The following is an 18,103-nucleotide window of genomic DNA, read 5'->3' as shown; positions in this document are numbered from 1 at the left end:
CAGATCAGGTACGCGCGTTCGCAGACTACGTTCGCAGCCCACGTTCGCAATCCACGTTCACAGTCCACATTCGCACATTTGTTAGCCACGTTTTCACATTCTATAGTACAGTATTCGAATAAGCATTTAGTACAAAGATCACAAAATACATATAATGTACAGTGTTCCTAAAATTTAATCCTTTATTAGATGGTCCGAGGTAAGTAAAAGTCTATTTATCAAATCTTTGTTAGTATTTTCCTTACTCCCTCCCTTAGTTAAAATATCTTGAATATTTATTTCTTTGTCTAAACACACACGATGACGTTTAAATAAATAGTGCAGATGCCGGGAATAATCTTTCCATTTTTTTGTCCAGAAATCATTTATTTTCCCTTCCATTTCGTCAGATATTGTGCCAGCATTTAATAAAGGATAGAGATTTTGAGTAACATTAAAAATTTTCTTGAAATAAATGTGGTCAGAAATCCATTTTTCAACCAAGTCACTATTATGAATGGATTTCACTTAAGAAATAAAGAACGTTCAATATAGTAGTTTGTAATAGAAAAAGATTATATATAGCAATGTAGTGCAATATTTTTTAAACAAAAAACAATCAAAATTACAGAATAATTTAAACCATTTTTTTACATTACTCTTTAAAGAAAGAAAAAAAATTTTTAATTTGAAAATTAAAATTATACATATCTTTGCTCAAATTCTCCATATTTAAAGTGTAACAAACATTATTTAAGAAGAATTAATAAAGAAGAATATATAATGAATAAGTGAGCTAATTTTCAAATGATTAGATTTTAATGTACAAACAATTTTTAATAATTCTCTATCGATTTTGGGGGGAATTATTACTTAACATTTATATACTTACAGACTGATTATGTCATCGAATAATAAGATCAAAATCAAATAATAGCTATTTCGATTTTTGTATATCGCACTGTGCGCAGTTTAGGCATTTTTCCCAATTGACGTACATGATGGATTATGCATATGCAGTTAAAGCGATTAATCTATAGCGTTACTCAATCTGTTTTTAACAAGATATTTCTGTGTTGTCGCGTTAGCGTAGACACTACGTAAATACGTAAAAGCGTTCCGATCCGTCCTTATACGTTCATATCAACGCTACATGAAACATGAGGCCTGCCATAAGTTCTCGGACTGTCAGGTGAAAAACCACGAAATTGCCTGTCCTGAATATAACAAGATATTGACTTCGAAATTGAACCAAGGATTCTCGTTCTACTGAACGAACCGATTCACGTGATCCAATCTAACAACTATACGGGATTCTCTTAACAGTTAGCTTCTTTAATTGCAGCTAATTTCATCGAAAAATTACGGAGTTCCTCTAAAAATCACACCTTTCTCTGTCTATATATGTAAATGTATATAAAGAGTTCTCTAGAATTTAAGGTATTTCTCTTAATCTTTGATCTGCATCAAAGTTATTGCTCATTTCTGAAGATATGGTAGCCTGATATACCAATGCGTTTAAAACGATCTTCAATTGTGATAACAACTGTTTCTATATGCTGATATAAACAAGATATTTTTAAAGATACAATTTTAAAGAATAAAAAAATGATACAATAATAGATTTAAAAAATATAACAATATCCAAAAGGAAAAGTTAATATGAGATCAAAGTCATTTTAAGATCATACTTATTTCTCAAATAAAATTCCATATCTTTTTATTACAAGATTTATTTATGTATTTTATATGTTATATTAATCCTAATGTTTAATTATTTGCTTCTAGTGTATGTATATTTTTGTAGTGGTCTCATGCATATCGGAATTTTCGAATTAGTAACATTTGAAAGTATATCATTTGTTACATCAGTCCAATCATAAGATATTTTTCCTTTACAATTTATATCGCATATATCATAACTATCGATCATTTCATTTTCGCGCTCTTTACGAAGAGTAGATTTTAAATTGGCTTCGTTTGTTATTTTACAAACAGTGGACGGAATGCAAGTCGTTCGACCGCATGTTTCTACACGTTTGCTTATACATTTCTTTTCAAAATGTACATCCTTCTTCATAGTTAACGTTTCTTTATCCGACCTTACTACCGCCTGACTTTCATTGCACTTGATCACTCGAACCAGTATCGGATCTCGTTTCTGGGTACCCACGCTTATTCTTTCTGTTATATCTTCATACTTTGCGACACATACAGAGTCCTTGAACAATCGAGTATCACCTTGAACTTCTATGTCGCGATTGCACAGCTGCATCAACGACCCACTGATACCAACATCTTTACAATTCAAATGAGTACAAACTTCTTTGTCTATCATTGGATATTTCCTCTTCATTTTCTCTAATAGCAATATACTGTCTTCCACGATTCCTTGTTTTTTATCCATTTTCGTGGATGTGGATTGCAATATTAATTCGAAAATATCTTCTTCAGTCATGGTTAATTTATCATTACACATGGTAAACGTGCCAATTTCCTTCAAACTTGGTCGTCTTCGAACTTCTGTCAAAGATGACTTCTTATCAACCTTTTCATGAAATTCTTTCACATCATCTCTGATAACACTTGGCTCTAGCATCATTATATATTCTTTGATTGCTGTCACCATTTTGTCCATGTCGATGAAACAATTTTCTTTTAGGTGATATTTATATTTGTCTGAAATTAAACCTCGTTAAATTATGAAAATTGATACATAAACTTATAAGGATCTGTTTAATTTTATACCTTGCATTTTTTGTTCGTGTATAAATAATATTTTCTGCAGAAGTTGTTGTAAAACTGAGAGCATGGTGGGATCTCTACTAAGATGTAGTATATTCAATGGACACGTATCTGTTGTGCATGAATCCTCAAATTCTTGTGCTATCAATTAAAACAATTTTACAAAATTAGTGTTTTATATGCATAGTATTGCATTATATTTTGCTAAGCTGCAAAGCAGTACCACTTAAAATGCTTACTTTCTTTTTCCACAAAATGTTTCAATTCCGTATCTCGACGAGCACAACGTTTCACAGAATCATCAGACTTGGATCGAGCCAAAGGAAATTTTTCTTTAGAAACGCATTGTACGAAGTTCGATTTGAATTCTTTGATCTTTTCCGCTGTCACGCAACCGACGCTACGCACTTGATGCAAGGACATGGTAGTACCAAATTCTACCATCTTTTCAAAAGACATACGGTAGGCTAAATTTCCTCGTGATACACAGATACTACTCTGTATTCCTTTCGAAGCTTGATCTACCACATTTATTGCTACTTCCTTCATCTCTATCGTATCAGTCTTATAATATTTATCTTGCTCTTTCCCTTTTTCATCAATTTCATCTGTAGTTTGAATTGATATACAAACTGTATTTTGCACCGCTTTGTCAAAAAAATCCATTGCGTTGACACCTATTTCACGTTTTTTCCTTCCAATAGAAAATCGCGTTTCAATTGCAAGTGGTTCTGATTCTGTACCTTGTTCCTTTTTCGTATCTCGAGAAACATCTTTTGGTACGAATTCAATTAGTTTTGAATGTTTATCCGGATCTGGCAGAACTAGTTGGGTAGAAGCTTCTATGCTACCCAATTGTAATTTACCTGTTACTACAGGGTCCGCCTGTAGAACTTGCGTTTGAACCGATATGGATGCGGGAATATTATTTGTTAAAACCCTTTTTGGATCTTCGCTTTGTTCTACTTCTGTATAAGCATATTTCTTCGTAATTTGAATAGGTTTCATGGCTGAAGTAATTGATGCCCTTGCAGAGAGTCCTGTTATTAAAGTTACAACAGATGGATGTCTTATTATCAAAGATGCAAAAGATGCATGTCTTGATAATGTCTGTAGAAATTCCAAATCCTCGGAGTTGTTCACATACTTTTTTAAATATTCTGATAGATCAGTAATTCCCATGGATCGGAAAGGTAAATCTGAATAAAATAGACAATAAATTTAAGTTGGTATCTGCACATACATCCAAATTTTAGGATTTCATTCAAATTTCAAACAGATATTTCTCTATAATAAAAATTGATTTTTTACATACTATCACGCGTGACACTGTCACATCCGGCACACGGGCTGTATCCATCAGAAAGATTCTTATTGTATTCCGAACAAGAAATATAATTTCTTCTCTCGTTTTTGTTACATTCAGTTTGCTCATGTTTCACATCTTCCCAACCACACAGTGGACATTTTAAAAATGGTAATTCATAACTGTTACCGTTTGCTTTCGTTAAAGGAAAATCACGGTTAAATCTGGTATCCATGGAAGTATTTGGAATAGCTGGAAAATATTCTTCTTAAAGTTAGAAAAAACTAAACTATTCGTACTCTATCATATTTCTTTACAAAGTTATTTTTCGAACAAATTTTTTACCTATCTCTTGAGATTCTACATCTCTGGTGGGTTTGTAATACAAAAGTTCATCTATTTCATGATCCCTCAAATCATTTTTCTTTGATCTAAAGGATGGACAAGGAACATACTTTACTCTTTTCTCCCTTTTTTCTGTTGTTATCGTTTCCCTCATTGAATTACGTTTTCCATCCAGACAAGATGGTTTTTCCTGCGATTTGCTCCTCTTTGAAATCATCCGACCGCTGGTGGCATTATTACATGGATGAATTTCCATAAATTTTGCTTCTAGGCTTACTCTTTTTCTTTCCTGTGAAGTTTTTATACTATCACTGCTCAAGGATCTAACAGCAGAAGTCATTTCTTGTTCATGAAGTTGACCGCTCTGCCTTTCTTCGTCATCAATCACCTTCGCCAACATGCCTGCTACTACATTGTACCAGGAGAATGGTGATTTATATTGTTTCTGAGATTGTAGACTTTGGATTGTTCGTGTTTGTTCCAATTTATATCTGTGCCAATGAGAATCATTGTTTTCATAAATAGTTTTGTAACCATTGATGTTAAAAAGTAATCATCTCTAAAATCAATCAATAACATAGTTTGTTAAATATTTTTAAGATAAAAATTTGTTTAATGCTCTGTATAGAGAACATTTCGTATTAATTTTCAATGTTTGCTTCGATGTTTAAAAAATTAGATTAAACAATGTTTTTGCATTTAAGATGACATGAAGGTCATAAGACTACAGTAAATGAAGAAGGCTGTTTATTCTTCTCCATTCAGTACTGTGAATTCCGATTATTAAACGCAAAATAATCATTTTAAAAAGAAATTACATTCGTTCATGATGTTTTTTATTTTCTCTTTTATCTCTTTCACAATATTTATTACCAAAAATTCCGATCGTACATTACTTTTCTCTTATGCTCTTGATCTGGTGCAAATAATCGGTTACGGTAAAGCCGGGTATGCAGAGATCGTTGATAATTTTTTGCAATGCCTTGTTCTTCTCATAGCAGTTATAGTAATGTCTGTGATAAGGGTTCCAGAGGCACGGATACTGCTTGTACGCTTTTAAAAAACTGATCACTAATCTCTCGTTCCATTTGGACGACATTTTATAATACGAAGAATTTACCAACAGTATTTTAATACAGTGTCTCTATGAAAATAGTGTTTGCGGTTTCTTATACGTTTATAATTTTACGACTATCCACAAGATAAAATCAGTTTCAGTTAGAGAACGCGACTGAATTTGATCGCGCGATACATCGAACGGAAGCATTTGTTAAATCACTCTACGTTATTTTATTAATTTTGTTTTGCTACGATACTATACATTAATACCAAAACCAACATATAGAATCATATTTCATATATTCATATATTATATCTTTGATAAGATTTTTTTCTAAGCACTAAACAAATACAGACAATTCATAAATATTATATTCGTTGCTTGCAATCGAAATCGCAGGAAGAATCTGCCTTGATCATGATTACCGGAAGACCGCAGCTGCAAACCATTTCCTTGCGCAAAACTGCACATTCGCTGCAACTAGAAGCTGTACAGCAATCCAAATATTTCAGTTTCATATGATCCAGACGTTCTTGTGCAATTAAATCTTGTATTCGTTTCTCCAATTTAACAGCAATTTCTGAAGACAAATAATTTTATCTTAATAATTATTTTTGTAATATATTACGCTATCAATATTCACCGAAACTTATATTTCGCAACTGAAACGCAACACTCTTGCCGAACATGTCAAACTCGTCAGTTTTCTTTCTTCCTTTAATGTCTTTCACTGGTGGAGCATAATCTGTGTAACTAATGTCTGTCTCCTTCTGAAAATTATTTCGTACATTTAATGTTACTTGTAACTTTTGAAAAACTTTACATTTATTCTCGTTGATTGAACTAAGGACAAGAATCTATTTACTAGATCTTTTTTTATCAAGTTAAAAGGTACTTCATTTTCCATACACACTTGACAAGCTATACATGCGGTTTTGAAATAAGAAAGTTCAGATTGAGTCGCATGCTCAGTACTGATACTTCTGATGTTACTCCCCACATCAATTTGAGATACTTTCTGCTGGTGCAAGTAATATTTGCAATCTCTTGCTGTGGTTTGCGAAGTAGTTACACCCTTCTCTTTCGCCAGGAAAAAAGGTGATTTTTCTACTTTCCTAAGTGGACCATGTTTTAATATATTTTATTATGTACAGTAATATTAATCAGTGATGTATTAACACTATGCAAATGAAATAAATTACCTAAGACGAATACGAGGTTTAGCTATATTCGATTTGTCACAATAACAAGTTTCATATGGACAACCACAGTCTGTGCTTAATGCTCTCGATTCCGCAGGGACTGGACGTGTCGACTGCTCCTGTGTTTCTTTATAGTCATAACTTTCATGTGTATCTGTTTTGTCACTGCATATCTATAACAAAATTGTTATAATAAATAAATAAAATTTGTACAATGTGTTTTGTTATAAGTTGATATGTACCTTGCAGCAATCACTTGTACAATTATAAGTTGGTATAAATGGGAAAAACAGTTCATGGATTATTGGAAACCAGTTTGCTATTGGTCTATAAAACTTCTCACAGGAAATTGCAGCACTGATTTTAGACAGCTCATAACAGTATTGGGCCTTTACACAGGTAATCCTTTTGATACAATCATAAACTGTTAAACAACAAACATCCATAGAATCCACAATTTCCTTGTAAGCTTTGTAACGACAACGTCTGTTCTTATAATCCGGATGAAAAGGATTTCTTAGACATTCGTATTTACTGTAAAAAATTACTAATCTCAACGTTAGACTATCGGTCCATGCAATTGGCATGATAAATTGCTTCGATCATTTGTAGCATAATCAGGTTATTTAATCCCCCACTTGCATAGATGCCATTATTTACATATCATAAAAGCTATATATACATATCTTGAGCTTATACTAAAATTCGTAGCAAAAATTTGTATGCTGAAAGAATGCAATGAATGAATTACGTTCGGATTATACATCATACATACGTAAGATTCAAAAAGTTACTAGAATTTAGAAAAATATACATGAAAAAAAAAATTGAAAGAATACATAAAGTACATAGTCTGTTTAGCTATTGATTTTCTTACGTAAATGTATGTGCATAGTGAAAGAATAAGATGAATAATTCTTAATATAAATAACAAACGATATACAAAGATCAAAAAATTTATTCAGCCATGTTTGTTGTTAAAAGCATCATTATAACAGTATCTTAGAGATTAAATTATTTTAAATTACATCTGCGTGTGAAATAAGAATTATTTTTAACCATAAATTCGATGTAATATGTTCTATGTTATAGACTAGAACCAGCGGTGTATACAACAAAATCTAACCCTTGAAGCTAGCATTTTCTTAATAATTTATTTTTATTGATAAAGAGTTGTCTTTTATATTAAGTAATTCGGCTTTTTACAAAAAAAAGTTGCTTTAAATCCTTAATAGATCTTCGGTTATTAAATTGCGCATGCATTCGTAGCTTCAAAGTATTCAAACACGTGAATATGTAACAAAAATGTCCATATAAAACCATGAATATAAATAATTTGTCACATGTTTGATAGCTTTATATTCTAAAACAACTTATGCTCAGTGTGAAAAATATTAGCATTTCCTTGTATCATGCGTCATTAACAAAAATATACATTTTGCCTCTAATACAAATAAGTTTGTATGATTAACTCTGTTACTTATGTAACACCATATTATATACAATGTGATATCCTTTGTATATAACAATTATACATGTATCTTTTCATAATTATTCATTGTTAAGATTATCTTACTGTATTATCTTACTTATCTTACTATATTATTTGTGCTATCGACGTAAGCTTACGAAGAAGACTCAATCGTCGAAGCCATTGCAGGTAATTGTTGAGGTACAAAATTTATAACTTCATGATAAACAAGTTCTACAAATAATAAAAATGAATTACCGCGTTAGTAATATATTAATGACTATTTATAAAATATACATATATATATTACAATGGAAACATATACCTTTCCATTTTTCAACAGGTAAATCCATATCTTCAAAACTTTGATCATATGGTAAAGATACTGGTTCATCAGTTGGATCAGCATACTGTGCAAGATATGGGTGAGCTAAAGCTTGTTCTGCTGTAATTCGTTTCTCTGCATCTAGTTCTAACATTAATTCAAGTAAATCTATAGCTGAAAAGTAATAAAAAATATGTTAATTTAATTTCTAAAAATAATTTTAATTTAGAAGACTTTTTAAATTCGGTAATTACCTAAAGGATTGGCCCCGCGAAATACTTCTTTGAAGTTCTTTTTTTTTAGTGGAGGTAAACTTTGTATATAGTTTCTCGCCTAAAACAATATTTTTACTTATTAATTTTCAGTTTTTACATATAATTTGTATTATTTCAATATTTGAAATTTATACAATATTTCATGAAAATATTCTTCAAAAATTGTGTATGTAATACCTCATAAATGCGTTACATATTTTTGTTATAACTCATATTATACTTTTTTTGTAGCTCTTTTAATATTAATATTATCTTATATTTTAAACTTCAAAGCAAAATCATATTATAGACAAAATTATTTTTAATATTATGGAAAGAATTATAAAATGCGAATAAATAATGTAAAAAATTTTAATTCATAAAAAAAATAATTAAGAAAGATTGCAAAAAATATTTATCTAAAAAAAAAATTACCTCTTGGCTGGTAATTTTGCTTAAAGTTTCCTCTGTGGGTGTACCACAGAGTACTAAAACTCGTGTTAGATGATCAATGTCTGCTTAAAGTTAAGGTATGTTTGAAGCATAATTTATTATACAGGAGTAGGAAAAACTTAAAGTAATGTAATATGAATTATGGTTGTAATTATTTGAAGCATTTGTTAGCATTCCAAAGTACGAGTTATAATATATATATGGAAATAACATATATTCACCAAACAAATTTGTAAATATTATGAAGATAATTCTTTCATTTTAGTTATATATATATATATATATATATAGTGAAATTTATTAATCAGGGAAATATTGATAAAAAAACATGTAACATGCGAGGCAATTAAATTGTAACACGCTATAAATGAGCAGCATGCATTATTTAGGCTTTTTCTATGGATAAATTCTTATTTAACAATTTAAAAATTACTTACCGACTCTGACGATATTTTTTGCATAAACTCGTCACGTGGAGTACCCAGTATCTCCATTATTAAGTTCAGTTGGTGTATATCTGCTCTTGCTAAGGTTCCACCACACCTTTTTCTACTTTCACTATATGGATACTTTGATTATTACATAAATACGACAAACAATTTCGTGCATTGAAGCATATTAAAAATTATATACATATCTGAATGAATTTTTACTTGTAAAATAAAAGCTAATTTCCCTTGCTATCAAACAGAAGCTAAATTAAAACATTTTTTGCCAACTGACAAATAAAATACTATGTAATTAACATATTAGTAAAATAACTGAACATTTTAAAGCAGGAAAGAAGCCATGTAGAGCCTTAGCGAAAAGCATATCTTTTAATTCTGAGATGGTTAAAGATGGTTAAAGATTTATAATATTCATTGAAGATGAATTGTGAAAGAAGTTTTATGTGCATACAAGTACAACATAATTAGATGAAAACCACAAACAACAAACTTGAATATTAGACATTGATATTAAGAGGAATTATAAAAAGCATGATTGGTTGTAAAAAGGATACGATCTGTTCCCGGAAATAACGTTCTCCCCGTTAATAGCTCGGCCATTATACATCCAACAGACCATATATCAACTAAAAAGCATAAATATTATACTATTGTGTATTATAAGATATTTGCAAAAAGAAAAATAATAACCACCTGTTTGATTATAATGCATCCAATTAAGCATAATTTCTGGAGCTCTATACCACCTTGTAGCAACATAACCAGTCATTTCATTTTCTGTAGGTCTGGCTAATCCAAAATCTAAAATTTTCAGCTCACAATCTTCATTCACAGCTATATTAGAAGGTTTCAAATCCTAAATTTGACAAGAATGTATTTAAAGTATTCTATATTACATTTAAATTGTTGTTATCAATTATGCTACTTTACCCTGTGTATTATACTCGCAGAATGAATATATTTGAGACCACGAAGGATTTGATATACAAGAAACTGTACATGATCATCCGAAAGTTTCTGAGTTCTTACAATATTATTGAGATCTGCACCCATCAGATGCGTGACTAAATATCTATTAAAAGTACATGTGATTACTAAAACATGATAAGGAGTCATAATCAAGGGGTTGAAAAGAGATAATCAACATTATAGAAGTACATAAAAGCACTTACACCTGCTGAAAATCTTCTAAAGAAGAAGAAGGATGAAATACATCCAGTAAACCAATTACCTGTAATGAATTATATGATTATTTCATTGTAAAACTCATTGATTTTGATTTGTACAGGTCAATAATAACATGATGGAACTCACTATACAGAACATAGTTGTCCCTAAATTTAGTAACAAGATAAAGTTTCTAAATCCATTAATTTCTACAATGCCAACTTCAAAGATATATTAAACTTATATATAATCCACATTTGTGTACTCACATTTTCATGATTCATATGCTTCAACATACGAAGTTCCCTGTATGTGCGTTTTGCATGCACAGCTGATTGGAATGGTCTGGCTAACTTTTTTATTGCTACTTTCTGTCCAGTTTTTGTGTCAACTGCCGAACTAAAAATATATATATGATTCCTTAATCCAGTTTCTACTATGATTTACATAGAATAAAATAAAAATATATATAATATATAAATACTCAGTTGTAAGATTATGTGAATGTATATTTATAATAAGGAAGTAGAAATTCTTGTAATTCAGAAGGGAATCAATAAATACATACATATTACAGTTTACATTACAATAATAAACTTAAATCTTAATAACTAACTTAAACATAATTATTTAAAATTATATAATATATGAATATGTATATATCAATCTTCTTTTATGATCATAAGAGGATTTATCTTTCTAGAAAACACAATGTATTTCATGTACTTAAAGAATTAAATAATAAAGTAGGAGTTAATATAAATTTACTAATCAATTATTAAATCCAAGTGGAAGTTCTGTGAAATGTTTCACCGGGGAAATTCGGGTATAATACATCTCATTAAATTCATCTTCGCGGAAAAGCATTGTCAAATAATTCTAATTTTAGTTTGGCCCATGATGTAGAATGCGACGGTGCACGAGATACTTGCACGAGCTGCCGCAATCGTAACATTTACGTATTGATAATCTCGTTAAAATCTAAATTACAAAATAAGAAAAAAGAAAGAATGACATATGTGTATATACGATTTTAAATGGCATAATGAACGATCGTAGAAATGTCAAGGTTATGATTGGTTCATGGTCGCAACCAAATCTTAAATTATTAACGAGATATGGAGCGGGATCGTTTAAACATTTTAGACAGGTTCCCGAATAAGGAACAATCTAAAAGATATATGAGATTAAGATGGTATTATGCAATTATTGAAACATATAAATTTATGTTGGAATTGTTTTTCTGAATTCTTACCAGACCTGACCATAAGCTCCTGATCCCACTGGCGTGAGCATTTGGTATCGTTCCGGAACCTCCCATTCGGTCCTATTTATTTCGATTTTATGAAACTGCGGCATGCTACATTCAATTTCTCAGTCACGCCGCTTGATAAAAGAAAGAATAACAACAATTATAACACAAACACCACGCACTAACGTTTGAAACCGGAGTTTACAGACACTTCATGCATTTCCAAATTAGCCCAGTATTAAAAACTATATACCACATCTATCGTATAATCGTATGTCTACGATCCCTCGAAGTCGATTCTGTATTCAGATCGATAGCGTATTGAAATTTTTTGTAACGGCGAGAGGTCGATTTGTCTTTCTCGATACTTGTTTTTCGTCGATTAAACAAACAATGTATTCGATTTGGGGGGGGGGGTTTATGCAAATTCATATTTTTGAGAATTTAATTGATAGACTAAGTAATAAACGGATATCTATCCATTTTTGGGAAATATAAAGGTGCAAAAATCTATAGAACGAATATAATACATAAATATATACAAGATATCCAAAGCAGAGTATTCGTCATAATATTCTGTGGATGAAACAAATTTCTATTTAAATCAAAAAAAAAAAAAAAATAATTTAGATTCCCAAAAAAGAAAATATAAAAATCTGGAACAAAAGTTAAAAAATATACAGTAAGAAAAGGTTATGTAACTTTTAAATGGGAAGTTGACTTATGGACATGGCCCACCCTATATGTATTTAGTCTTATTCCATTGTCTCTTTCCCCTTAACTCGAGACAGCTTTTATTTCTGCCAGTTAGTTCAGCGGTTCTTAATCTTTTATTTATCACAAATCTCCTTTAAATAATTTTTTATTGTCGTGGATCCCTAAGACTTAACTCAAGATTTAAATAAGTAATGTGTCAAATATATATAATTAAAACACATTAACTGTTTAACAACCTTCTCGGAGAGAAGAGATTCATTATAAATAAACTAAATGATTTTTATTCGAATAATATAATAATAACTTGCATGTATGAAGATTTTGTGTTCCCCGGGGACTATGGATCACAGGTTAAGAACCGCTGATCTAATCAAGTCATGTCTCATATGTGTTTTACCCTCTCAGCTATCATCTCACTCTTACCAACTTGGACGATGACCCAATAACCTAATCCATGACGGTAACGCCATCTATATCTTCGCTGGTGCGCAGGCTAGGAACGACTTAATGTAAGATGTGATTTATAGAGCTATGATTGAGCGATTGTAGCGCCACTCTCTGTCAATTATTGCGTATCTAACATAAAAAAATAGCTCTTGCCCCATAACTAGCGACATTAGTAAATGACGTGGTAAAATTTGTTAGGAATACGGTCTTTCTTGATGAATATGAGCATAAATGATGAAGAAATGATTGAATACGAGCCTTCGATTAGGAACGTAATCGAACAACGGTCTTTGCGATGGATATTTGTCGGTGGTAAAGGTGGAGTCGGTAAAACGACATGCAGGTTAATATTCTAACCTCAAAAGTTCGTTTGTTTATCGCAGTTCGATCATCGCTTGTTTTAATTTCCAGTTGTTCGTTGGCTGTGCAGTTATCGAAAGTCAGAGAAAATGTACTCATCATATCTACTGACCCGGCGCACAATATCTCCGACGCGTTTGATCAAAAGTTCAGTAAAGTTCCGACGAAAGTAAAAGGTTTTGAAAATCTTTTCGCTATGGAAATAGATCCAAATGTGGGCATTACCGAATTACCAGAGGAGTATTTCGAAAGTGAAGCAGGTATTTTGTTTTATCAATGTTATACCTTTGCATTACACTTTATATGCTTGCAATGTTGTTGGTAGTTTGATGAGTAAATGTACACATAAATTGCTTACAAAACAGTTTCAGGAGGAGAAGCCATGAGATTGAGTAGAAGCATAATGCAAGAAATTGTTGGAGCATTCCCTGGTATAGATGAAGCAATGAGTTATGCAGAAGTCATGAAGTTAGTAATACTTTGTAATTTAACAATATTGGTGAAACCATAGAAAAACTTTCTTACCTTTGATTTGGATGATTATGAAATATGCTATAGACATTAATATCTTGAACAACTTTTTTCTATACATATAAAAAGCATAGTATCTCTCTTAGTTTTTGAAATATTTGTAGAAACCTGTTGATACTTCTACAATTCTACTTATGTTCTACCTATTCCACTTATAGTTGTGCATCTATGACAACATATGTGTCAATATTGGTTGCCATCTTCTCATCTGCTTATCTTCTGTTTATAAACAAAGGTTAGGCAAGCTCAAAGGTCCAGCACAAAGCTGCATATGCGAGGCTACAAGAAATATCTGTTATTTATAATATATAACTTATTTAAAAGCGAATATTATCAATGTATTGAGTTTCGGTTTGGCTTAGGTTATTCTATTCAGCCGTCCCATGAAATAATAACAAATTAATTATAAAAATAATAGGCAAATGAATAATTGATATTATTTTGTGAAAAAAATAATTGTTGTTATTTTAGACAAGCGTTCCCATCCGCTGCGTGGCAGCCTTATTAAAAAGATTAACCCAAATTCAAAACATTGATGATATCCTTTCTTAATTAAATTATAACAAGCGTTTCTTGTAGTCTCGTATATGCAGTTGTGCATGGAACCTTTAAGCTTACCTGACCCTCGTTTATAAACAGAAGAAAAGCAGCCGACAGTCGGCAATCAATACTGACGCATATGCTGCCAGACACACACAACTATGGGCAGAATTCACTGTTGTGGTACCGGCAGATTTTTGTGAATCCTTCTAAGCGAAAGTGCCAGTTATATATATAGGAAAAAGTTGTTTAAGATGTCAAGTTTTATGACATAAATAAAAATCATCGAAATCGGAGGTGACATAGCTTTTCTGTAGTTTTACCAACAATATTTATATGTGGTATAATTTAATTGTTTGATATGTTATCCATATTTTCAGGTTGGTTAAAGGAATGAACTTTTCTGTTGTTGTTTTTGATACTGCACCCACTGGTCATACTTTAAGATTATTATCATTCCCACAAGTAGTAGAAAAAGGATTGGGGAAATTAATGCGTCTGAAGATGAAGATTAGTCCTTTTATTACACAGGTCAGAAATATTTAGTTTAATGAATGAATGTAGTATCAGCTTAAACAGTATTCCAATTTCAAAACTACTTTGTTATAGATCAGTTCATTATTGGGAATGACAGATTTCAATGTAGATACATTCTGTAACAAAATAGAGGAGATGCTTGTTGTCATTCGACAAGTTAATGAACAATTTAAAAACCCTGATCAGACTACATTTGTTTGTGTGTGCATAGCAGAATTCTTGTCACTGTACGAGACAGAAAGACTCGTACAAGAATTAACAAAATGTGGTATAGATACTCACAATATCATAGTGAATCAGTTATTATTCTTAAATGAAAAATATACATCTTGTAAACTGTGTCTTGCTAGGCATAAAATACAAGACAAATATTTAGAGCAGGTAAATCAAAATATTATGATTTCATATTATTTCATATAGAAGCTTAAAAAATTAATACAATAACTCTTTGCTAGATAATGGATCTTTATGAAGATTTTCATATTATCCGGGTTCCTTTATTAGAAAAAGAAATTCGAGGAGTCCAACAAGTCAGAGAATTTTCGGAAAATCTTGTGAAGCCATATAAGCCTTAACGTCTGTACAATTGACATTTCGTAAAAATATATAACTTTGACATGTAATCAAAAGATTTTCAAACTAAAAAGGTCACTTATACACGATGAAGTTTGTATAAGAAGCAATACTTTTTTTTATAATATTTAATATAATAGGAATGCATATATTAAAAATTTCAGTCTGGTGTACAAGCATATTAAACATTACTTGATCAATTATATATGTGTAACTTTTATTTTTGTTTTTTGTATTACCGATTTGATTAAAAAATTTTAAAAAATATTTCAATTACTAGAATTTTTTATGAATAGAAAGGATATCACTTAATAATATTAAGTTCTTTTCCAATATGTACAAATGCGTTTACAGCATATTCTATATCCTTTTCTGAATGTGCAGCACTAATTTGAACACGTATTCGCGCTTTATCTTTTGGTACTACTGGGTAACTAAAACCAATAACATAGATTCCTTGTTCTATAAATAAAAAACGATTATTATACGTATTGTTAAAAATTGATACATTACATGATATATTGTAAATATTTACCAATCATTTTATCAGCAAATTTAGTAGCTAATCTTGCATCACCTATCATAACAGAACAGATAGGATGATCGTCACCAGCAATTGTAAAACCAGCTGCTTTCATATTACTTCTAAACAGATTGGTATTATTTTTTAAATGATCCAAAAATTCCATAGAGTTTGTTATTAAATCCATAACCTATATATAATATTAAAAAATAAAAATATGAGTGATCACATTACTTCTGTTATTTTAACAAAAAAAAAAAAAAAAAATTGACATTTTAGTATACCTTACTAGCTGATGCAACTACAGGTGGTGGCAATGAATTTGAAAATAAATATGGTCTGCTACGTTGTCTCAACAAATTAATAAGTTCTTTTTTACTAGTTGTATAACCACCTGCTGCTCCACCAAGAGCTTTGCCTAACGTGGAGTTAATGATATCAACATTTCCTAATTGATTAAAATAATCCTCTGTGCCTCTAGAATTAAATTATTCAATATTAAAATAAACCTTATAGTTAAACTAATTATTTTTCAATAATACAATATATTTAAAAAAATTAGAGTAAATTAATAAAACCCACAGTAAATTTAGATCCGAATTTTAAAAGAAAGTTAAAAAATGTGAAAAGAACTAAACAATTGTTATAGAATAAAAAATTGTATCGGCTGTTAAATAGAAATTTAATACAAAGTGTATCAAAATAAATGTAATTACCTTCCAGCTTTTCCAAAAAATCCAGTAGCATGACAATCATCCACAAACGTAAGGGCGTTATATTTCTTTGAAAGCTCTAATATTTTTGGTAATGGAGCAACAGTGCCATCCATAGAAAAGACGCCGTCAGTTGCAATCAATCGTAAACGCGAAGACATACTATCCTGTAGCTTATTCTCCAAATCTATCATGTCCCTATGCTTGTACCTTTGCAAAATATAATATATTTTTACATAATAAAGAAAAATAAAATAAATTTAACTCACTCACCTCTGTCTCCTTGCTTTACATAACCTGATACCGTCAATGATGGAAGCATGATTAAGTTCATCACTTATAACAGTATCTTCAGGTGTTAATAATGTCTCAAACAACCCAGCATTTGCATCGAAACAAGATGCATAAAGAATAGCATCTTCTCTGCCATGAAAGTTAGCAATTTTCTTTTCTAATTCTACGTGAATGTCTTGTGTACCACATATAAATCTAACAGAACTTAAACCTGCTCCATACTTATCCAGAGCAAGTTTTGCAGCAGAAATGACTTCTTTATTATCCTAAATTTAAGAAATAATAAAAATTGATTAATATGACAAACACAATTTTATCATATTAATTTTAGAAATTCTAATACTTACTGCTAACCCTAGATAATTGTTAGCACAAAAATTTAGAGCCTCTGTTCCATTTGCTAATACAATACGTGTTCGTTGAGGCGAAGCAATTACTCTCTCCTTTTTCCATGTACCAGCTGCTTCTATAGCTTTCAATTCTGGTGTTATATATTCTGCCAGTAAGCTCATGGATTTTCCCAATATTATCCACCTTCTATTTTGAAATATTATACCTGTTAAGAAAATAAACATTTAAAACACAATGTTTTTGTTCACAATTATAGCTGAATCAAAATATAGTAAGAATAAGATACATTTATTAAGAATAGAATTCATATTTTAGTGCACTATACAATTTCTAGTATATCTCAATGAATACTAGAGTAATGCTTGATTCTGAAGAAGTGAAAGTATAATGAACTGGACAAACCTGTTTAGGTGTATAATAATCTTCAATCTCTGCATAACTTTGTTTTATAGGAGATGATCTGTATGTAATCTTTTGTAAGTAATATAATCATTGAAAAATATATCAAA

General features: G+C 30.6%; 5 protein-coding genes across 14 annotated transcripts; 1 reads left to right on the top strand and 4 right to left on the bottom strand.

Annotated features, from left to right (window-relative positions):
- Positions 1-833: 833 nt before the first annotated feature.
- On the bottom strand, positions 834-4,775 carry LOC139993438 (uncharacterized). 3 transcript variants are annotated; one of them, XM_072015160.1, is made up of 5 exons: positions 4,376-4,775; positions 4,040-4,297; positions 2,964-3,923; positions 2,728-2,865; positions 834-2,658 (listed from the first exon to the last, which is right to left on the bottom strand). In XM_072015160.1, exons 1-5 carry the CDS (start codon positions 4,773-4,775, stop codon positions 1,754-1,756), a joined length of 2,661 nt encoding a protein of 886 aa, XP_071871261.1. In that variant the 3' UTR covers positions 834-1,753. The 3 variants fall into 3 exon arrangements, with proteins under 3 accessions (XP_071871261.1, XP_071871262.1, XP_071871263.1); XM_072015161.1 differs by having other exon boundaries at positions 4,040-4,294; XM_072015162.1 differs by having other exon boundaries at positions 4,040-4,282.
- Positions 4,776-5,803: 1,028 nt separating this feature from the next.
- LOC139993450 (uncharacterized) lies at positions 5,804-7,437 on the bottom strand. Of its 4 annotated transcripts, none has more exons than XM_072015189.1 (5): positions 6,880-7,437; positions 6,638-6,810; positions 6,301-6,550; positions 6,079-6,205; positions 5,804-6,015 (listed from the first exon to the last, which is right to left on the bottom strand). In XM_072015189.1, the coding sequence occupies exons 1-5, from the start codon at positions 7,222-7,224 to the stop codon at positions 5,804-5,806; spliced, it is 1,107 nt and encodes a 368-aa protein (XP_071871290.1). In that variant the 5' UTR covers positions 7,225-7,437. The 4 variants fall into 4 exon arrangements, with proteins under 4 accessions (XP_071871290.1, XP_071871293.1, XP_071871291.1 ...); XM_072015192.1 differs by having other exon boundaries at positions 6,079-6,241; positions 6,331-6,550; XM_072015190.1 differs by having other exon boundaries at positions 6,349-6,550.
- Positions 7,438-7,577: 140 nt separating this feature from the next.
- Positions 7,578-13,061, bottom strand: LOC139993451 (mitogen-activated protein kinase p38a). 3 transcript variants are annotated; one of them, XM_072015195.1, is made up of 11 exons: positions 12,012-13,057; positions 11,525-11,737; positions 11,026-11,155; positions 10,762-10,820; positions 10,520-10,661; positions 10,283-10,445; positions 10,144-10,215; positions 9,578-9,657; positions 8,688-8,766; positions 8,434-8,607; positions 7,578-8,342 (listed from the first exon to the last, which is right to left on the bottom strand). In XM_072015195.1, the coding sequence occupies exons 3-11, from the start codon at positions 11,050-11,052 to the stop codon at positions 8,263-8,265; spliced, it is 876 nt and encodes a 291-aa protein (XP_071871296.1). In that variant the 5' UTR covers positions 11,053-11,155; positions 11,525-11,737; positions 12,012-13,057; the 3' UTR covers positions 7,578-8,262. The 3 variants fall into 3 exon arrangements, with proteins under 3 accessions (XP_071871296.1, XP_071871295.1, XP_071871294.1); XM_072015194.1 differs by lacking the exons at positions 9,578-9,657; positions 11,525-11,737 and adding an exon at positions 9,123-9,202 and having other exon boundaries at positions 12,012-13,061; XM_072015193.1 differs by lacking the exon at positions 11,525-11,737 and having other exon boundaries at positions 12,012-13,058.
- A 240-nt stretch (positions 13,062-13,301) lies between these two features.
- On the top strand, positions 13,302-15,916 carry LOC139993452 (ATPase ASNA1 homolog). Of its 2 annotated transcripts, none has more exons than XM_072015197.1 (6): positions 13,302-13,515; positions 13,584-13,792; positions 13,904-14,000; positions 14,984-15,134; positions 15,213-15,521; positions 15,596-15,916. In XM_072015197.1, the coding sequence occupies exons 1-6, from the start codon at positions 13,388-13,390 to the stop codon at positions 15,713-15,715; spliced, it is 1,014 nt and encodes a 337-aa protein (XP_071871298.1). In that variant the 5' UTR covers positions 13,302-13,387; the 3' UTR covers positions 15,716-15,916. The 2 variants fall into 2 exon arrangements, with proteins under 2 accessions (XP_071871298.1, XP_071871297.1); XM_072015196.1 differs by having other exon boundaries at positions 13,304-13,515; positions 13,898-14,000.
- Positions 15,185-17,987, bottom strand: Gcat (Glycine C-acetyltransferase). Of its 2 annotated transcripts, none has more exons than XM_072015182.1 (7): positions 17,920-17,987; positions 17,591-17,799; positions 17,223-17,509; positions 16,953-17,159; positions 16,521-16,713; positions 16,249-16,426; positions 15,185-16,175 (listed from the first exon to the last, which is right to left on the bottom strand). In XM_072015182.1, the coding sequence occupies exons 2-7, from the start codon at positions 17,753-17,755 to the stop codon at positions 16,018-16,020; spliced, it is 1,188 nt and encodes a 395-aa protein (XP_071871283.1). In that variant the 5' UTR covers positions 17,756-17,799; positions 17,920-17,987; the 3' UTR covers positions 15,185-16,017. The 2 variants fall into 2 exon arrangements, with proteins under 2 accessions (XP_071871283.1, XP_071871282.1); XM_072015181.1 differs by having other exon boundaries at positions 17,881-17,969.
- Positions 17,988-18,103: the final 116 nt, after the last annotated feature.

Source organism: Bombus fervidus, chromosome 13, assembly GCF_041682495.2.
Source record: "Bombus fervidus isolate BK054 chromosome 13, iyBomFerv1, whole genome shotgun sequence".
Classification (NCBI taxonomy): Eukaryota; Metazoa; Arthropoda; class Insecta; order Hymenoptera; family Apidae; genus Bombus; species Bombus fervidus.
Note: the sequence above shows the minus strand (reverse complement) of the source record. Positions and strands in the feature narration are given on the sequence as shown.